The 19,424-nt window shown below is 43.8% G+C and overlaps 2 protein-coding genes across 7 annotated transcripts; both read right to left on the bottom strand.

The window, feature by feature from the left end:
- Window positions 1-4,508: 4,508 nt before the first annotated feature.
- Window positions 4,509-9,776, bottom strand: LOC120299069. 4 transcript variants are annotated; one of them, XM_039323476.1, is made up of 12 exons: window positions 8,997-9,776; window positions 8,039-8,279; window positions 7,856-7,932; window positions 7,554-7,644; window positions 7,204-7,277; window positions 6,992-7,055; window positions 6,830-6,891; window positions 6,565-6,628; window positions 6,408-6,473; window positions 6,128-6,271; window positions 5,601-5,687; window positions 4,509-5,342 (listed from the first exon to the last, which is right to left on the bottom strand). In XM_039323476.1, the coding sequence occupies exons 2-11, from the start codon at window positions 8,060-8,062 to the stop codon at window positions 5,610-5,612; spliced, it is 744 nt and encodes a 247-aa protein (XP_039179410.1). In that variant the 5' UTR covers window positions 8,063-8,279; window positions 8,997-9,776; the 3' UTR covers window positions 4,509-5,342; window positions 5,601-5,609. The 4 variants fall into 4 exon arrangements, 3 of the variants coding, with proteins under 3 accessions (XP_039179410.1, XP_039179411.1, XP_039179412.1); XR_005554331.1 differs by lacking the exon at window positions 8,997-9,776 and having other exon boundaries at window positions 4,513-4,906; window positions 5,274-5,342; window positions 8,039-8,946; XM_039323477.1 differs by having other exon boundaries at window positions 7,204-7,644; window positions 8,218-8,279.
- Window positions 9,777-14,649: 4,873 nt separating this feature from the next.
- On the bottom strand, window positions 14,650-19,415 carry LOC120299063. Of its 3 annotated transcripts, XR_005554321.1 has the most exons (12): window positions 18,180-18,350; window positions 17,997-18,073; window positions 17,695-17,785; window positions 17,345-17,418; window positions 17,133-17,196; window positions 16,971-17,032; window positions 16,706-16,769; window positions 16,549-16,614; window positions 16,269-16,412; window positions 15,742-15,828; window positions 15,415-15,483; window positions 14,653-15,047 (listed from the first exon to the last, which is right to left on the bottom strand). XR_005554321.1 is itself a non-coding variant. In XM_039323464.1 (11 exons), the coding sequence occupies exons 4-10, from the start codon at window positions 17,500-17,502 to the stop codon at window positions 15,751-15,753; spliced, it is 636 nt and encodes a 211-aa protein (XP_039179398.1). In that variant the 5' UTR covers window positions 17,503-17,785; window positions 17,997-18,073; window positions 18,359-18,420; window positions 19,118-19,415; the 3' UTR covers window positions 14,650-15,483; window positions 15,742-15,750. The 3 variants fall into 3 exon arrangements, 2 of the variants coding, with proteins under 2 accessions (XP_039179398.1, XP_039179397.1); XM_039323464.1 differs by lacking the exon at window positions 18,180-18,350 and adding exons at window positions 18,359-18,420; window positions 19,118-19,415 and having other exon boundaries at window positions 14,650-15,483; window positions 17,345-17,785; XM_039323463.1 differs by having other exon boundaries at window positions 14,650-15,483.
- Window positions 19,416-19,424: the final 9 nt, after the last annotated feature.

Below are 19,424 nucleotides of genomic sequence, written 5' to 3' on the forward strand. Positions count from 1 at the left end.
CCGTCCTGAGCTGAGGAAGGTCTTTAGTCCCTGCGGTTTGTGCTGTTTTAGTCACCCCTCGGGCTGAGACAGGTAATATTGTCAATTGTTTCCACACTTTTTTGCAGTGAAGACAATTGTGGGCAAATACAAAATTCCATAAATAACTATAAATAGGATGCTGGTGGTGATAAATACCAGCGCAAAACAAGGCAAGGCAACAGGAAGGAATGGTTACACTGGATATTTCCCATTTGGGAGCAAATCTTTAAATCTCTGTTCCAATTTCCCTCTCTCTGTCTCTCTCTCTCTCTCTCTGTCTCTCTCTGTCTCTCTCTCTCTCTCTCTCTCTTTCTCCCTCTCTCTCTGTTTGTGTGTGTTTATTTGTTTAGTATGTGGCATATCATACCTGGATTTGCAATATATATTAACATTTCATCTAGACTAATAAAACAATATAATATAAATTTGAGAAATATCTATGTTATCAACCAATGTCTAGGCCATGGGTAGGCAACCTTGGCTCTTTTATGACTCGTGGATTTCAACTCCCAGAATTCCTGAGCCAGCATGGCTCAGATTGGAAACCTCTCCATTTCTCCTCAGCATGGCTGGCTCAGGAATTCTGGCAGTTGGAGTCCACGAGTCAAAAAAGAGCCAAGGTTTCCTCCCCCTGGTCTAGGCCCTCTAACCCTTGAAGCGAAGCATCATGTATATTTTAAAATGAGAAACTGTATATGCCCTCAGTTTACAGTGGGGCATGATGTGATGTACAGTGTGACGTGGGATCCTCAGTTTGTGTGTGTTTCAACACCTGTTTGCTGTTTCTGAGACCTAATGCTAATTGTTGTTTAAATTGTCCTGGCCCAGAATTGTTCCTCATCCTGTTAGTTCCCTTTCTTTTCTGCTTCGCTGGCAGAATGTAGTGGCTGGTCTTTACATTTTCTTCAGCTGTCAGGCCAAACCTTTACATTTATTATTTAACCTTATGTCAAGATTGAGCTAGACTAGTACAGGTAGTCCTCAACCTCCTACCGTTCACTTAGTGACCGTTTAAAGTTATGACAACAGCAAAAAAGTGACTTATGATCATTTTTCACACTTATAGTGTGACGTGATCAAACGTTAGATCCTTGACATACTTATGTTCATACTTATGACTCTTGCTGTGTCCTAAGGTGACGTGTTCACCTTTTGCAACAGTTTGAAAAGCAAAATCAATGCAGAAGCCAGATTCACTTAACCTCCATGTAACCAACTGGATAACCCAGTATAATTTTGCAGGGTTCTTCGTTTCCTCTCAATACACTCTACTAAAACAACGGCTTTGTAAAGGTGGGAAAGAGCTATAGCCATTCGCACTTCCTTAATTTATCTCAACATGACATCTTAGATTCTCTTTTTTATCATGCCTTTCTCTGTTTTGTAGGATATTATGGTAAAACAGTAGCTGCTCAGTCATCGTATTTAGTGGATTTAGCAAATGACTAGACTTTATGAGAAGAATCGTGGAAATGGCAAGTAGCGGGTTTTCCATAGTTGTTAGTGACAGACCTATTGCATTCTGGCCCTTGTTGTTGTTATCACATGGCAATAACATTGGGGAATGCACTGATTGAAATAACAGCTCTGGTGTCTCTTAAAAATCAAACTTTTCTTCTGCATTTATGCATTCTTTGCCTCCTAGGACTTCTGATAAAGGAGGATTCGTTCTTCTGTTATTGTATTTCATTTTGACAACCCATCCTCACTATACAATATTTGTGTAGCTCGGTTACTGTGGTCAGCGGCCTAGAGCAGTGCTTGAGTGGCATTGGGATGTGGGGAACTTGGAAAATGCTGAAAAGTTGGGAGTTATCTCTAGATAATCAATAAAGCTTTTTCTATTTCAATATATATAGGTACCCATTTGCAATATGACTTTTGGCAGTAAATAATAATTACCATTAATCATTGCAATATTGTCGGCATCATCAACGACCAAAATACGCATCACACCAGAGGCAACTCGTGTCTACATTCACAGCCCCCTGAAAAACATCCTGGCCCAAGGGAGCTTTTATCATTTACGGTGGACATGTGATAAAGTAAAGAAATATTGGAGTAGGATTTCTATTCTAATACAGAAAATTCTGAAAGTGAATATAAAGGTAAAAGCAGAAACTGTTCTTTTTGGCTTAATGGAAAAAAGACTTGGAAACAATGATGGAACTTCAATGTTATATACGTTGATGGTAGCCAGACTACTTTATGTACAAAAAGGGAAGGACATTTCGATCTCCACAATGGAGGAATGGTTGCAAAAGTTGATGGAGGTAGCAGAGATGGCTAAATTGACTCCTTTGATGAAAACAACAACAACACATGAGTACTTTTTTTTCAACTTGGAAACCCCTTCTTCACTTCTGGAATTCTAGGAGGTTGGACTAAAAGATCTCCAAGGTCCCTTCCAACTCTGTCATTCTGTTAAATTCAGCTTCTAAGTGACTTTTATGGCCTCTGATAAATATCTTTTTGGGGTTTTATCTTCCAGCCTATTATTAAATGGTAAATATAGAATCTTTCTTCTGTAAGTAAACTCGTATTCCAAAAATGTTTCCAGGTTGGTTATTTATTTTAAGATGTATATTGCAAGACATCATCAGTGCTCCTTGTCTATAGAAGAAATAGCCCTCCAAATTACAGGAAGTCCTCAACTTACCACTGTTCATTTAGTGACCATTCGAAGTTACAACGTCACTGAAAAAAGTGACATATGTTCGTTTTTCACAGTTACCCCCTTTGCAGCATCCCCATGATTCTGTGATCAAAATTCAGATGCTTGGCAACTGGTTCATACTTATGACCGTTGCTGTGTCCCAAGGTCATGTCACCTCCTTTTGTGACCTTCTGACAAGCAAAGTCAATGGGGAAGCCAGATTCACTTAACAACCAGGTTACTCGCTTATGAACTGGAGTGATTCACTTAATAGCTGTGGCAAGAAAGGTCATAAAATGGGGCAAAATTCCATTAACAAATGTCTCTCTTGACAACAGAAATTTTAGGCTCCATTGTGGTTGTAAGTCGAGCACTACTTGTACTTTTGGTTGGGAAGTTGACATGTGTTTGCCTGTGCCAGATGAAATTGGTGCCTCTCTGTAAGCGGTCAGATTGCAGTCGCTGTCAGGCCACCATTTACATGGAGAGAAATGGCCAGTCTGGGAGTTGCGCTCACCTCTCCAGAGAAAATCGGTTAGAGGGGTTGAATTGCAGAGCTGTATGCAAATGCGGTTTTGTAGATGGAGATGCACAGAGGATAATACTGATAATCTTTCATATCTTTAAAAAAAGAGTAATAGCATTTGGCACCTAATACCAGTCTGGAATTAAGACGGTAAGTCTTACTGGTGATTAAGTAAGACATCATGTGACCAAACCTATTCTACAACGGTGTTTGCAGCGGTCATTAAATGAAAGCTGCAGTCGTTAAGTGTACCCATTTTTCAGAATGGGCATTTTTTACCAGATATTGGTAGTCAACGCCAGCAAAACATTGTAAGCTGTAGTCACGTGATTGTGGGATGCTGCAAAAAGCTCTGAATGTGATCTGGTTGCTGATTGCCCACAATGCAATTGCATGAGTGCAGATGGGGGAGAGGGCAAACATCAAGCCTTTGAATCCAAGCCCTAAATACCTTATATTCTTATTCTTACTAAACGTGAAGCAACACATCTTTTTCAATGGAAAATGTAGTACCAATTAACAAGGTTACTGAGAGGAGAATAACAAAGCAAGGTATGCTATGTTGCCATTCACATGATCATTTTTATTTACAGTTTAATGGAAATCACTGGCATGGAAATTGTTCACGTCTGGATAGGACATACACTTTCCTTGCCATTTTAGCTGTCCCATTTGTGTATCTTATATACGGTATTTTGCTAGTGTGTGCAACAATCTAGCATGAGTTGCAAGAAATTATTGCCTCTTAGCCAGTGTAACTTGGGTATTCTTCTGTAATATTCCTTCTTCTGGAAGAATGCAAACTTTCTGCCCCCATAGCAGATCTACAGTGCTTTCTGTGCCTCCAATCATGATGTTCCAAGGACAGATCTTCCTGATGTTGCTGAACAAAATTCTCCTTCTTACTAGACAATACACTGGTTGATGTTCAGAAAGTACAGGTAATCCTCCACTTACGACAGTTCACTTAGTGACTGTTCAAAGTTACAACGGCACTGTAAAAAGGGACTTATGATCTTGTTTCACACTTACGTCCGTTGCAGTAGCCCCTTAGTCACATGATCGATATTCAGATGCTTGGCAACTGACTCATGTTTATGACTGTAGCAGTGTCCCGGGGTCATGTGATCAACTTTTGAGTCCTTCTGGCAAGCAAAAACAATGGGGAAGCCATATTCTCTTAACAACTGTGTTACTATCTTAACAACTGCAGTGATCTGCTTAACAACTGTGGGAAGAAAGGTCGTAAAATGGGGCAAAAGTCACTAAACAAATGTTGTATTTAAAAGATAAATTTGTGGATCAATTGTGGTAAGTTGAGGACTACTTGCGCGTAGCTGAGGAACCTCTGGAAGTGTCAGGTTTCCATTAATATTGTAAGTGAATACTAATCACTGTATCCCATAGAACGGTGGAAAAAATACGAGAAAACAGACAAAGAAGTTTGCTGAAATTCTGCATTTAATGAAAAGTTTGTTATTCCTAACAAAAGTGTAATGAAACTAGGTTTAAACTAAATTAGCAGATATAAAGAATTTTTTAGTTTTATTCTCAAACAACAAGAACAAAAACAAGAAGATGCACAACAACAACAGGTACAACAAAAAGAATTACAACAATAACATTAACAAGACGCAGGAACTTCCTCGTTGGAAAGTGGCTCCTCGCAGGGCTTCGCCGCTGGGGCTGATTCCGCCATCCGTCTATATGCAGATAGAATACCAGAACAGAATACCAAGAGTTGGAAGGGACCTTGGAGGTCTTCTACTCCAACCCCCTAGTCATGAATGCATTGTTCCCAGCATGGCCTCCATTTGTCTGCTGTGCTCAATTGCCAGCTTCTGGTGCAGCCCATCAAGAAAGGCAAGACTACCTCCTCGTGAGTGAAAGAACCGCCCTTTGCTGCTCCTGCCTTTTCTCTTCCCTAGTTGTTCTCGGATAATGCAGAAAGCAGTTCCTGCTCAAAGCTAACCATCTGCAGCTGCCCGGAAGTTTCAGGGCTCTCCTGCTGCAGCTGTGCTTCAGCCAAATCACTCTCCGCTGGCTGTTCGGAGGCATTGGCCAACTCACCTCCTGATGTGCCTGGGACTGGTTCATCCTCCTCCGATCTGCCTTCTGGAGAGGCATCTGGGGAAGCGTCTGGGGGAGGAATCAAAGGCTATTCTTAGTACCACACTCTTTCTATAAAAGTATACAAACTTTGTTCTTTCTGGAGTTACTTTTGATACTTTTTGTGGGGTATCAAAAGTAAGGAGAGGGTTGCCATTTCCTTTTCCAGTGCACCACGTTATGTCAGCACTCTGCACTATGACCTGTCTGACTTGGGTGACCCTGCCGGTCAGAGCTCATTGTTTCCTTGAGCAAGGCATTGATCCACAAAGAGGCTAAAATAGGTACCTCTTTTAATTAGAGACTGAGGTCCAGGGAGTCCTCCTCCAGGCTGCTGACATTGTCCAGCGAGGCTTCCCCTTCTTCGGGAGAATCCTGTGAATGACAATGATGACTTTTTATCCATCAATGAAAGTAGACTCAGAATTTCTAAAAGGGGCCCGATTGATTTGGGATTCCCATCAGAAACAATGCTTCTGTTGCAATCCCCACTCCCACCCACTCTGCCCGTTAAAGCCCTGCCTGGAAACAGCTGGTTGCTGGAGAGGATGATGCAGAAAAATGAAAGGGATAAACAGGGTGGGCCATATCTATTTAGGACCCCAGTCCACTGAATTGGCCCTTCCCTTCTGGTTTGCAGTAAATCAATCGCAACACAGCTTGGGTGCTTCTAGTTAGCCTAAGTACCTTGTCCCAAGGGCCAGGTGTCACCTTTATCCACTGCCCAGAGCTCTCCAGCACAGTTCACTCAGATTAGGAGAACTGAATAGAGGGACTCTATCCCTCCCCAAGAGAAAACACTTTGTCTGTCTTACCCACGGACTGGACGAAAGGCTGGCCTCCGAAGCCTCTGCAGCCTGCTCCCAGCTTCCCTCAGACTCCTCATCCAAGAGGGCAGAAATGGAGTCAAAATCCTCCAGGCTGTTGTTCCGGGAGCCCACCAGGACTTCCATCGAATCCTGCAAATGACAGTATCGAGGATAAATCCTAAGCTTTCTGCATCCCAATAAGATTGCTAAAGGATAGGGTGCATTCAGGCCCTGTGCGCCAACAGCAAGAGAGCCTCCATCGGCCCCATTGCCAAGACTTTCTTACCTCCGAAGTATGCGTCTTCTCCCCAGTAGGAGAGAGCTGCTCCTCCGCCGGCTGGTCTTCTTCGTCCTGAAATAAAAAGGCAAAGATTCTGTCTGTTGGCATCTCCACAGAGACAATGGTTCTTCGTTTAGTGGGGTAGAAGTTGTTCGCGCCTTACCGATTCTCTGCAGGTCTCTGATCTGGGGGGGAGTCGCGGCCTCCAGTGCTCTTCCTTTTCCTCTCTGGGGAGAGAAACGAAGGAGCCAAACATCAAAAACAGCCATGGGCCCTTTTTAAAAAAGTGGTGACGTGGAGGCTCTAAGAACCCTTCCAGCTGGCCTGCCAAGGAGATTGGCCTTTGATTCTTCCTTTAGCAGAAGCAGAGGCAGAGGTCAGAGATGCCTCCTCTCTGCAAAAGCTTCACCCTCTGAGGTGTTACCTACCTTGATAGGCAGGCACTGCTTTCCTCCTGCACCTCTCTTGGTCGGTATTCTTCCGAAGGATCCTGAAATAACAATGCAAATATTACAAATGTTGGCATATCAACAAATCCACAGCGAAAGGGCTTCTGCCATTGCCATGGTGAGGAGCTGGTCTGGGCTTACCGACTCAGTGCAGGTCTCCCAGATGGTTGAGAGCCGCGGCCTCCACTTCGCTATCTTCTCATTTCTAGGGAGAGAATGAAGGGCCAAAGATCAAAACTAGCCATGCGATGCCCCCCCTGCCTCTGCAAAGGTTTCTTCTAGCCCTTCTCTTTAGGGCTTTACTGCGGCTGCCTTTTAGGGGGGTTCAGAATACTTAATCTGCGAACACCTACCTCACTGAAATGAGAACTGGCATCACCTCTTCCTTCCTGGGGCTCCGGGCGGTGGCACGAACACCCATCAAACCCTGCAAGTAACAATTGAAAGTATAAATTAAAAGTCCCCTGCATGTTGTGGAACGTTTATCTTCCCCAGGAGGGAAAGACTGCATTCAACAGGGAAAGACAAAGCAGATCATGGAAGATTTGGCTGATAGGAAGCCATCAAGAACTTTCCATGAATCCAAAAGGCTCCTCTTGCTTTTGCTAGGCTGGCCAGGTTCCCCCAAGTGAGAATTCCTCCCTTTCCCCATCCGGTTATGAGGGATGAGCCCTGACTGGCCATGTCGCAGAAGCATCCTTACCCCTTGGGAGGAAGGCCTGCGTCCATCGGACACACGAATCTGTGTCCACCATTCTCCCTTCTGGTCCGCCTGTTCATGTGCCTCGTCAGTTCTGACCGAAAGAAAAAGATGACATGTCAAAAAATATCCATCTAGCTCTGCCTCTCCTTTCTAAGACCAGCCAGCCAGTCAGCCTTCCCATCTTTTGGCCTCTGCAAGCCGCTTGCCGAGAGAAAGCCATCTTGGGGAGAGGCTGTTAGAGACCCTGCAGTCCATCAGTGGTGCCCCACCATGCCCAGGGTTTGAGGAGAAGGGGGTGGTACCTGTCAGGAGGCACAGGAAGGTCCTCTACGTCGCTCTTCCTGCAGCAGAAGAGCGCCGAACATCTTTTCCAGATGTTCTGTGAAGAAAAGAGAAATAGAGATGAGCCAGTCGGAAGAGTTGCGAAGCATGACTTTCTCCCCTACTACTGCCAGTTTCTTGGCAGCTGAGACGGCCACACTTACTCTAAAAAACCTCCGTACAGCCATGACCCCAAGCAGCTGTTTGTCCTTTCACTGCACGAAGGGAGAATGGGCAGTTGGGCCCTGGTTGGTGGCTTTTCAGGGAAACTGACAACCTCGTTGCCTCGGCAACTAGGTAAACAAGGGCCACATTCTAAACCTACCCAAGGAGGGCAGCTCACCTGGGTTTAGCAGTGTCTGGGCGGCCCGGTGGCTGACTCCTTTGGTGGCCTTTGGCCTCTTCCTTTCATGTGGGAACAGGAACAACAGAGAAGCACCATCATTGTGGCACAAAGCACAGAAGGAATCATACAATCCTAGGGTGTGGCTTTTAGACCAACCCCCTGCTCAAGGAAGGGCTCCTCACACAGGGTCTCCAGGGAGGGGAGGGGACATAGTGCACTCTCCCCTCGGGGCTGCGGAGGCTCTGATCATGTGCAGGGCTCGCGCTCCCCTTTCAGCTCCTCCCAAGCTGGACGTGTGCCAGTGGATGCCCCGCTTGACTGGGACATGGCTCCAATAAGGCTGGCCAGACGTGCATCACCTCCTCCCATGCCCTGGCTCAGGAAGGCCCAGGGCAGCCCCTCCTCTCCCCTTACAGATCTAACAGCTCTGAGGGTTTTCCCTAATAAAATACTATTATTTAATCGTTATAGGTAGTCCTCGATTTATGACTGCTTGCCTAATGACCATTTGAAATTATGAAGAACTGACCCAGAACTACTTATGACTTATTTTAATCATTATGGTGTCCGCATATCCCCACCTCCATGATCACATGATCCCATTTTGGATTCTTGGCAACTGATTACCTTTAGAACTGTTTGCAGCGCCCCAGCGAACACTTAATGACTTCAGCATTCGCTTAACGACTACAGCATTTGCTTAACAACTACTCTAAAAATGTTGAAAATTTGGGTCCAGTCACATGATGCCTTGACTTGTGACTGCAGCAACTTACCACTGTAATTCAGGGCTCAATTTCAGTCTTACGTTGAGGACAACCATTACTGGTAATGTGACTTCAGGCTCGAAGAGAAAAAAGTTAGAGATTTTTAATGACCAGGAGAGAGACTCTGTTCTTAAATCTCTTCTAAATAAATTTTGAAGCATTCGCTGCCCTAATAAATGGCGACGTTTCTTCTTTCTTCAGGAATGAGCTTGCTAGTAGCAAATATATTTTTTTTTCAATTTCCAAATATTATAAACTAGAAACAAAAACAAAAAATAAAGCCCAGGTTCAAAGTACCCAGCTTCACAACTTGTACTTCAGTTATAGTGAAATATTAAACCACATGCTTCACGGAAACAGAACAAATTTTTATTTTTTTTCATGTTTGCAGGTTTACTTCCGAAACATCTATTGTTTCACACAGTTTTTTTTTCTTCCTCCAATGGGAGGATTCCAATTTATTTTCATATTTTAAATGCTGTCCTTGTATCCTCTTTGAGTTTATAAATATATCTAACTTTGATATGATGCCCCAAACAGGAACAAACGTAGTTAACGTCATGACTGTCTTTCTGAAGCATAGACTTCAGAGTTGTGAAGTGATTAGAGAAATTTCAATGGAAGGTAGAGGAAAACTATTGGAAGCAGGATCAAGTACACATATTGCAGGTAGTCTTCAATTTACAACAGATCATTTAGTGACCGTTGAAAGTTACAGCCCTGAAAAAAGTGATTTATGACGGTTTTTCACACTTACGACCTTATTAGTAGTCCCAGGATCATGTGATCAAAATTCAAATGTTTTCCAATTTGATAATAGTAATAGTAAATTATATCCACAGCATTCCTCTGGTCCACTAATTTTGTCATTTGTTCATACTTATGACTGTTGCTATGTCCGAAGGTCATGCGATCGCCTTTTGCAACAGTTTGAAAATCAAAATCCTTACAGAAGCCAGATTCACTTAACAACCCTGTTACTAACTTAACAACTTGATTCACTTAACAGCTGTGGCAAGAAAGATTGTAAATGTATAAACATAAACATGAATATAAACTAAGTGGAGGAACTCAGTGTTACTGTCCTTTGATTGATGAATCCAAGATCCAATCACCACTCACTGAATTTCTGGACAACAGAAATGGCCTCCTCCTTTCCCAACACAGGGCCTAAAAATCCGTCCTGAGCTGAGGAAGGTCTTTAGTCCCTGCGGTTTGTTCTATTTTAGTCACCCCTCGGGCTGAGACAGGTAATATTGTCAATTGTTTCCACACTTTTTTGCAGTGAAGACAATTGTGGGCAAATACAAAATTCCATAAATAACTATAAATAGGATGCTGGTGGTGATAAATACCAGCGCAAAACAAGGCAAGGCAACAGGAAGGAATGGTTACACTGGATATTTCCCATTTGGGAGCAAATCTTTAAATCTCTGTTCCAATTTCCCTCTCTCTCTGTGTGTCTTTCTCTCTCTCTCTCTCTCTCTCTCCCTCTCTCTCTGTTTGTGTGTGTTTATTTGTTTAGTATGTGGCATATCATACCTAGATTTGCAATATATATTAACATTTCATCTAGACTAATAAAACAATATAATATAAATTTGAGAAATATCTATGTTGTAAACCAATGTCTAGGCCATGGATAGGCAACCTTGGCTCTTTTATGACTCGTGGATTTCAACTCCCAGAATTCCTGAGCCAGCATGGCTCAGATTGGAAACCTCTCCATTTCTCCTCAGCATGGCTGGCTCAGGAAGTCTGGCAGTTGGAGTCCACGAGTCAAAAAAGAGCCAAGGTTTCCTCCCCCTGGTCTAGGCCCTCTAACCCTTGAAGCGAAGCATCATGTATATTTTAAAATGAGATACTGTATATGCCCTCAGTTTACAGTGGGGCATGATGTGATGTACAGTTTGACGTGGGATCCTCAGTTTGTGTGTGTTTCAACACCTGTTTGCTGTTTCTGAGACCTAATGCTAATTGTTGTTTAAATTGTCCTGGCCCAGAATTGTTCCTCATCCTGTTAGTTCCCTTTCTTTTCTGCTTCGCTGGCAGAATGTAGTGGCTGGTCTTTACATTTTCTTCAGCTGTCAGGCCAAACCTTTACATTTATTATTTAACCTTATGTCAAGATTGAGCTAGACTAGTACAGGTAGTCCTCAACCTCCTACCGTTCACTTAGTGACCGTTTAAAGTTATGACAACAGCAAAAAAGTGACTTATGATCATTTTTCACACTTATAGTGTGACGTGATCAAACGTTAGATCCTTGGCATACTTATGTTCATACTTATGACTCTTGCTGTGTCCTAAGGTCACGTGTTCACCTTTTGCAACAGTTTGAAAAGCAAAATCAATGCAGAAGCCAGATTCACTTAACCTCCATGTAACCAACTGGATAACCCAGTATAATTTTGCAGGGTTCTTCGTTTCCTCTCAATACACTCTACTAAAACAACGGCTTTGTAAAGGTGGGAAAGAGCTATAGCCATTCGCACTTCTTTAATTTATCTCAACATGACATCTTAGATTCTCTTTTTTATCATGCCTTTCTCTGTTTTGTAGGATATTATGGTAAAACAGTAGCTGCTCAGTCATCGTATTTAGTGGATTTAGCAAATGACTAGACTTTATGAGAAGAATCGTGGAAATGGCAAGTAGCGGGTTTTCCATAGTTGTTAGTGACAGACCTATTGCATTCTGGCCCTTGTTGTTGTTATCACATGGCAATAACATTGGGGAATGCACTGATTGAAATAACAGCTCTGGTGTCTCTTAAAAATCAAACTTTTCTTCTGCATTTATGCATTCTTTGCCTCCTAGGACTTCTGATAAAGGAGGATTCGTTCTTCTGTTATTGTATTTCATTTTGACAACCCATCCTTACTATACAATATTTGTGTAGCTCGGTTACTGTGGTCAGCGGCCTAGAGCAGTGCTTGAGTGGCATTTGGATGTGGGGAACTTGGAAAATGCTGAAAAGTTGGGAGTTATCTCTAGATAATCAATAAAGCTTTTTCTATTTCAATATATATAGGTACCCATTTGCAATATGACTTTTGGCAGTAAATAATAATTAACATTAATCATTGCAATATTGTCGGCATCATCAACGACCAAAATACGCATCACACCAGAGGCAACTCGTGTCTACATTCACAGCCCCCTGAAAAACATCCTGGCCCAAGGGAGCTTTTATCATTTACGGTGGACATGTGATAAAGTAAAGAAATATTGGAGTAGGATTTCTATTCTAATACAGAAAATTCTGAAAGTGAATATAAAGGTAAAAGCAGAAACTGTTCTTTTTGGCTTAATGGAAAAAAGACTTGGAAACAATGATGGAACTTCAATGTTATATACGTTGATGGTAGCCAGACTACTTTATGTACAAAAAGGGAAGGACATTTCGATCTCCACAATGGAGGAATGGTTGCAAAAGTTGATGGAGGTAGCAGAGATGGCTAAATTGACTCCTTTGATGAAAACAACAACAACACATGAGTACTTTTTTTTCAACTTGGAAACCCCTTCTTCACTTCTGGAATTCTAGGAGGTTGGACTAAAAGATCTCCAAGGTCCCTTCCAACTCTGTCATTCTGTTAAATTCAGCTTCTAAGTGACTTTTATGGCCTCTGATAAATATCTTTTTGGGGTTTTATCTTCCAGCCTATTATTAAATGGTAAATATAGAATCTTTCTTCTGTAAGTAAACTCGTATTCCAAAAATGTTTCCAGGTTGGTTATTTATTTTAAGATGTATATTGCAAGACATCATCAGTGCTCCTTGTCTATAGAAGAAATAGCCCTCCAAATTACAGGAAGTCCTCAACTTACCACTGTTCATTTAGTGACCATTCGAAGTTACAACGTCACTGAAAAAAGTGACATATGTTCGTTTTTCACAGTTACCCCCTTTGCAGCATCCCCATGATTCTGTGATCAAAATTCAGATGCTTGGCAACTGGTTCATACTTATGACCGTTGCTGTGTCCCAAGGTCATGTCACCTCCTTTTGTGACCTTCTGACAAGCAAAGTCAATGGGGAAGCCAGATTCACTTAACAACCAGGTTACTCGCTTATGAACTGGAGTGATTCACTTAATAGCTGTGGCAAGAAAGGTCATAAAATGGGGCAAAATTCCATTAACAAATGTCTCTCTTGACAACAGAAATTTTAGGCTCCATTGTGGTTGTAAGTCGAGCACTACTTGTACTTTTGGTTGGGAAGTTGACATGTGTTTGCCTGTGCCAGATGAAATTGGTGCCTCTCTGTAAGCGGTCAGATTGCAGTCGCTGTCAGGCCACCATTTACATGGAGAGAAATGGCCAGTCTGGGAGTTGCGCTCACCTCTCCAGAGAAAATCGGTTAGAGGGGTTGAATTGCAGAGCTGTATGCAAATGCGGTTTTGTAGATGGAGATGCACAGAGGATAATACTGATAATCTTTCATATCTTTAAAAAAAGAGTAATAGCATTTGGCACCTAATACCAGTCTGGAATTAAGACGGTAAGTCTTACTGGTGATTAAGTAAGACATCATGTGACCAAACCTATTCTACAACGGTGTTTGCAGCGGTCATTAAATGAAAGCTGCAGTCGTTAAGTGTACCCATTTTTCAGAATGGGCATTTTTTACCAGATATTGGTAGTCAACGCCAGCAAAACATTGTAAGCTGTAGTCACGTGATTGTGGGATGCTGCAAAAAGCTCTGAATGTGATCTGGTTGCTGATTGCCCACAATGCAATTGCATGAGTGCAGATGGGGGAGAGGGCAAACATCAAGCCTTTGAATCCAAGCCCTAAATACCTTATATTCTTATTCTTACTAAACGTGAAGCAACACATCTTTTTGAATAGAAAATGTTGTACCAATTAACAAGGTTACTGAGAGGAGAATAACAAAGCAAGGTATGCTATGTTGCCATTCACATGATCATTTTTATTTACAGTTTAATGGAAATCACTGGCATGGAAATTGTTCACGTCTGGATAGGACATACACTTTCCTTGCCATTTTAGCTGTCCCATTTGTGTATCTTATATACGGTATTTTGCTAGTGTGTGCAACAATCTAGCATGAGTTGCAAGAAATTATTGCCTCTTAGCCAGTGTAACTTGGGTATTCTTCTGTAATATTCCTTCTTCTGGAAGAATGCAAACTTTCTGCCCCCATAGCAGATCTACAGTGCTTTCTGTGCCTCCAATCATGATGTTCCAAGGACAGATCTTCCTGATGTTGCTGAACAAAATTCTCCTTCTTACTAGACAATACACTGGTTGATGTTCAGAAAGTACAGGTAATCCTCCACTTACGACAGTTCACTTAGTGACTGTTCAAAGTTACAACGGCACTGAAAAAAGGGACTTATGATCTTTTTTCACACTTACGTCCGTTGCAGTAGCCCCTTAGTCACATGATCGATATTCAGATGCTTGGCAACTGACTCATGTTTATGACTGTAGCAGTGTCCCGGGGTCATGTGATCAACTTTTGAGTCCTTCTGGCAAGCAAAAACAATGGGGAAGCCACATTCTCTTAACAACTGTATTACTATCTTAACAACTGCAGTGATCTGCTTAACAACTGTGGGAAGAAAGGTCGTAAAATGGGGCAAAAGTCACTAAACAAATGTTGTATTTAAAAGATAAATTTGTGGATCAATTGTGGTAAGTTGAGGACTACTTGCGCGTAGCTGAGGAACCTCTGGAAGTGTCAGGTTTCCATTAATATTGTAAGTGAATACTAATCACTGTATCCCATAGAACGGTGGAAAAAATACGAGAAAACAGACAAAGAAGTTTGCTGAAATTCTGCATTTAATGAAAAGTTTGTTATTCCTAACAAAAGTGTAATGAAACTAGGTTTAAACTAAATTAGCAGATATAAAGAATTTTTTAGTTTTATTCTCAAACAACAAGAACAAAAACAAGAAGATGCACAACAACAACAAGTACAACAAAAAGAATTACAACAATAACATTAACAAGACGCAGGAACTTCCTCGTTGGAAAGTGGCTCCTCGCAGGGCTTCGCCGCTGGGGCTGATTCCGCCATCCGTCTATATGCAGATAGAATACCAGAACAGAATACCAAGAGTTGGAAGGGACCTTGGAGGTCTTCTACTCCAACCCCCTAGTCATGAATGCATTGTTCCCAGCATGGCCTCCATTTGTCTGCTGTGCTCAATTGCCAGCTTCTGGTGCAGCCCATCAAGAAAGGCAAGACTACCTCCTCGTGAGTGAAAGAACCGCCCTTTGCTGCTCCTGCCTTTTCTCTTCCCTAGTTGTTCTCGGATAATGCAGAAAGCAGTTCCTGCTCAAAGCTAACCATCTGCAGCTGCCCGGAAGTTTCAGGGCTCTCCTGCTGCAGCTGTGCTTCAGCCAAATCACTCTCCGCTGGCTGTTCGGAGGCATTGGCCAACTCACCTCCTGATGTGCCTGGGACTGGTTCATCCTCCTCCGATCTGCCTTCTGGAGAGGCATCTGGGGAAGCGTCTGGGGGAGGAATCAAAGGCTATTCTTAGTACCACACTCTTTCTATAAAAGTATACAAACTTTGTTCTTTCTGGAGTTACTTTTGATACTTTTTGTGGGGTATCAAAAGTAAGGAGAGGGTTGCCATTTCCTTTTCCAGTGGACCACGTTATGTCAGCACTCTGCACTATGACCTGTCTGACTTGGGTGACCCTGCCCGTCAGAGCTCATTGTTTCCTTGAGCAAGGCATTGATCCACAAAGAGGCTAAAATAGGTACCTCTTTTAATTAGAGACTGAGGTCCAGGGAGTCCTCCTCCAGGCTGCTGACATTGTCCAGCGAGGCTTCCCCTTCTTCGGGAGAATCCTGTGAATGACAATGATGACTTTTTATCCATCAATGAAAGTAGACTCAGAATTTCTAAAAGGGGCCCGATTGATTTGGGATTCCCATCAGAAACAATGCTTCTGTTGCAATCCCCACTCCCACCCACTCTGCCCGTTAAAGCCCTGCCTGGAAACAGCTGGTTGCTGGAGAGGATGATGCAGAAAAATGAAAGGGATAAACAGGGTGGGCCATATCTATTTAGGACCCCAGTCCACTGAATTGGCCCTTCCCTTCTGGTTTGCAGTAAATCAATCGCAACAGAGCTTGGGTGCTTCTAGTTAGCCTAAGTACCTTGTCCCAAGGGCCAGGTGTCACCTTTATCCACTGCCCAGAGCTCTCCAGCACAGTTCACTCAGATTAGGAGAACTGAATAGAGGGACTCTATCCCTCCCCAAGAGAAAACACTTTGTCTGTCTTACCCACGGACTGGACGAAAGGCTGGCCTCCGAAGCCTCTGCAGCCTGCTCCCAGCTTCCCTCAGACTCCTCATCCAAGAGGGCAGAAATGGAGTCAAAATCCTCCAGGCTGTTGTTCCGGGAGCCCACCAGGACTTCCATCGAATCCTGCAAATGACAGTATCGAGGATAAATCCTAAGCTTTCTGCATCCCAATAAGATTGCTAAAGGATAGGGTGCATTCAGGCCCTGTGCGCCAACAGCAAGAGAGCCTCCATCGGCCCCATTGCCAAGACTTTCTTACCTCCGAAGTATGCGTCTTCTCCCCAGTAGGAGAGAGCTGCTCCTCCGCCGGCTGGTCTTCTTCGTCCTGAAATAAAAAGGCAAAGATTCTGTCTGTTGGCATCTCCACAGAGACAATGGTTCTTCGTTTAGTGGGGTAGAAGTTGTTCGCGCCTTACCGATTCTCTGCAGGTCTCTGATCTGGGGGGGAGTCGCGGCCTCCAGTGCTCTTCCTTTTCCTCTCTGGGGAGAGAAACGAAGGAGCCAAACATCAAAAACAGCCATGGGCCCTTTTTAAAAAAGTGGTGACGTGGAGGCTCTAAGAACCCTTCCAGCTGGCCTGCCAAGGAGATTGGCCTTTGATTCTTCCTTTAGCAGAAGCAGAGGCAGAGGTCAGAGATGCCTCCTCTCTGCAAAGGCTTCACCCTCTGAGGTGTTACCTACCTTGATAGGCAGGCACTGCTTTCCTCCTGCACCTCTCTTGGTCGGTATTCTTCCGAAGGATCCTGAAATAACAATGCAAATATTACAAATGTTGGCATATCAACAAATCCACAGCGAAAGGGCTTCTGCCATTGCCATGGTGAGGAGCTGGTCTGGGCTTACCGACTCAGTGCAGGTCTCCCAGATGGTTGAGAGCCGCGGCCTCCACTTCGCTATCTTCTCATTTCTAGGGAGAGAATGAAGGGCCAAAGATCAAAACTAGCCATGCGATGCCCCCCCTGCCTCTGCAAAGGTTTCTTCTAGCCCTTCTCTTTAGGGCTTTACTGCGGCTGCCTTTTAGGGGGGTTCAGAATACTTCATCTGCGAACACCTACCTCACTGAAATGAGAACTGGCATCACCTCTTCCTTCCTGGGGCTCCGGGCGGTGGCACGAACACCCATCAAACCCTGCAAGTAACAATTGAAAGTATAAATTAAAAGTCCCCTGCATGTTGTGGAACGTTTATCTTCCCCAGGAGGGAAAGACTGCATTCAACAGGGAAAGACAAAGCAGATCATGGAAGATTTGGCTGATAGGAAGCCATCAAGAACTTTCCATGAATCCAAAAGGCTCCTCTTGCTTTTGCTAGGCTGGCCAGGTTCCCCCAAGTGAGAATTCCTCCCTTTCCCCATCCGGTTATGAGGGATGAGCCCTGACTGGCCATGTCGCAGAAGCATCCTTACCCCTTGGGAGGAAGGCCTGCGTCCATCGGACACACGAATCTGTGTCCACCATTCTCCCTTCTGGTCCGCCTGTTCATGTGCCTCGTCAGTTCTGACCGAAAGAAAAAGATGACATGTCAAAAAATATCCATCTAGCTCTGCCTCTCCTTTCTAAGACCAGCCAGCCAGTCAGCCTTCCCATCTTTTGGCCTCTGCAAGCCGCTTGCCGAGAGAAAGCCATCTTGGGGAGAGGCTGTTAGAGACCCTGCAGTCCATCAGTGGTGCCCCACCATGCCCAGGGTTTGAGGAGAAGGGGGTGGTACCTGTCAGGAGGCACAGGAAGGTCCTCTACGTCGCTCTTCCTGCAGCAGAAGAGCGCCGAACATCTTTTCCAGATGTTCTGTGAAGAAAAGAGAAATAGAGATGAGCCAGTCGGAAGAGTTGCGAAGCATGACTTTCTCCCCTACTACTGCCAGTTTCTTGGCAGCTGAGACGGCCACACTTACTCTAAAAAACCTCCGTACAGCCATGACCCCAAGCAGCTGTTTGTCCTTTCACTGCACGAAGGGAGAATGGGCAGTTGGGCCCTGGTTGGTGGCTTTTCAGGGAAACTGACAACCTCGTTGCCTCGGCAACTAGGTAAACAAGGGCCACATTCTAAACCTACCCAAGGAGGGCAGCTCACCTGGGTTTAGCAGTGTCTGGGCGGCCCGGTGGCTGACTCCTTTGGTGGCCTTTGGCCTCTTCCTTTCATATGGGAACAGGAACAACAGAGAAGCACCATCATTGTGGCACAAAGCACAGAAGGAATCATACAATCCTAGGGTGTGGCTTTTAGACCAACCCCCTGCCCAAGGAAGGGCTCCTCACACAGGGTCTCCAGGAAGGGGAGGGGACATAGTGCACTCTCCCCTCGGGGCTGCGGAGGCTCTGATCATGTGCAGGGCTCGCGCTCCCCTTTCAGCTCCTCCCAAGCTGGACGTGTGCCAGTGGATGCCCCGCTTGACTGGGACATGGCTCCAATAAGGCTGGCCAGACGTGCATCACCTCCTCCCATGCCCTGGCTCAGGAAGGCCCAGGGCAGCCCCTCCTCTCCCCTTACAGATCTATCAGCTCTGAGGGTTTTCCCTAATAAAATACTATTATTTAATCGTTATAGGTAGTCCTCGATTTATGACTGCTTGCCTAATGACCATTTGAAATTATGAAGAACTGACCCAGAACTACTTATGACTTATTTTAATCATTATGGTGTCCGCATATCCCCACCTCCATGATCACATGATCCCATTTTGGATTCTTGGCAACTGATTACCTTTAGAACTGTTTGCAGCGCCCCAGCGAACACTTAATGACTTCAGCATTTGCTTAACAACTACTCTAAAAATGTTGAAAATTTGGGTCCAGTCACATGATGCCTCGACTTGTGACTGCAGGAACTTACCACTGTAATTCAGGGCTCAATTTCAGTCTTACGTTGAGGACAACCATTACTGGTAATGTGACTTCAGGCTCGAAGAGAAAAAAGTTAGAGATTTTTAATGACCAGGAGAGAGACTCTGTTCTTAAATCTCTTCTAAATAAATTTTGAAGCATTCGCTGCCCTAATAAATGGCGACGTTTCTTCTTTCTTCAGGAATGAGCTTGCTAGTAGCAAATATATTCTTTTTTCAATTTCCAAATATTATAAACTAGAAACAAAAACAAAAAATAAAGCCCAGGTTCAAAGTACCCAGCTTCACAACTTGTAC

This window comes from Crotalus tigris, unplaced genomic scaffold, assembly GCF_016545835.1.
Source record: "Crotalus tigris isolate CLP2741 ecotype Arizona unplaced genomic scaffold, ASM1654583v1 scf7180000024231.69058, whole genome shotgun sequence".
NCBI classification, from domain to species: domain Eukaryota; kingdom Metazoa; phylum Chordata; class Lepidosauria; order Squamata; family Viperidae; genus Crotalus; species Crotalus tigris.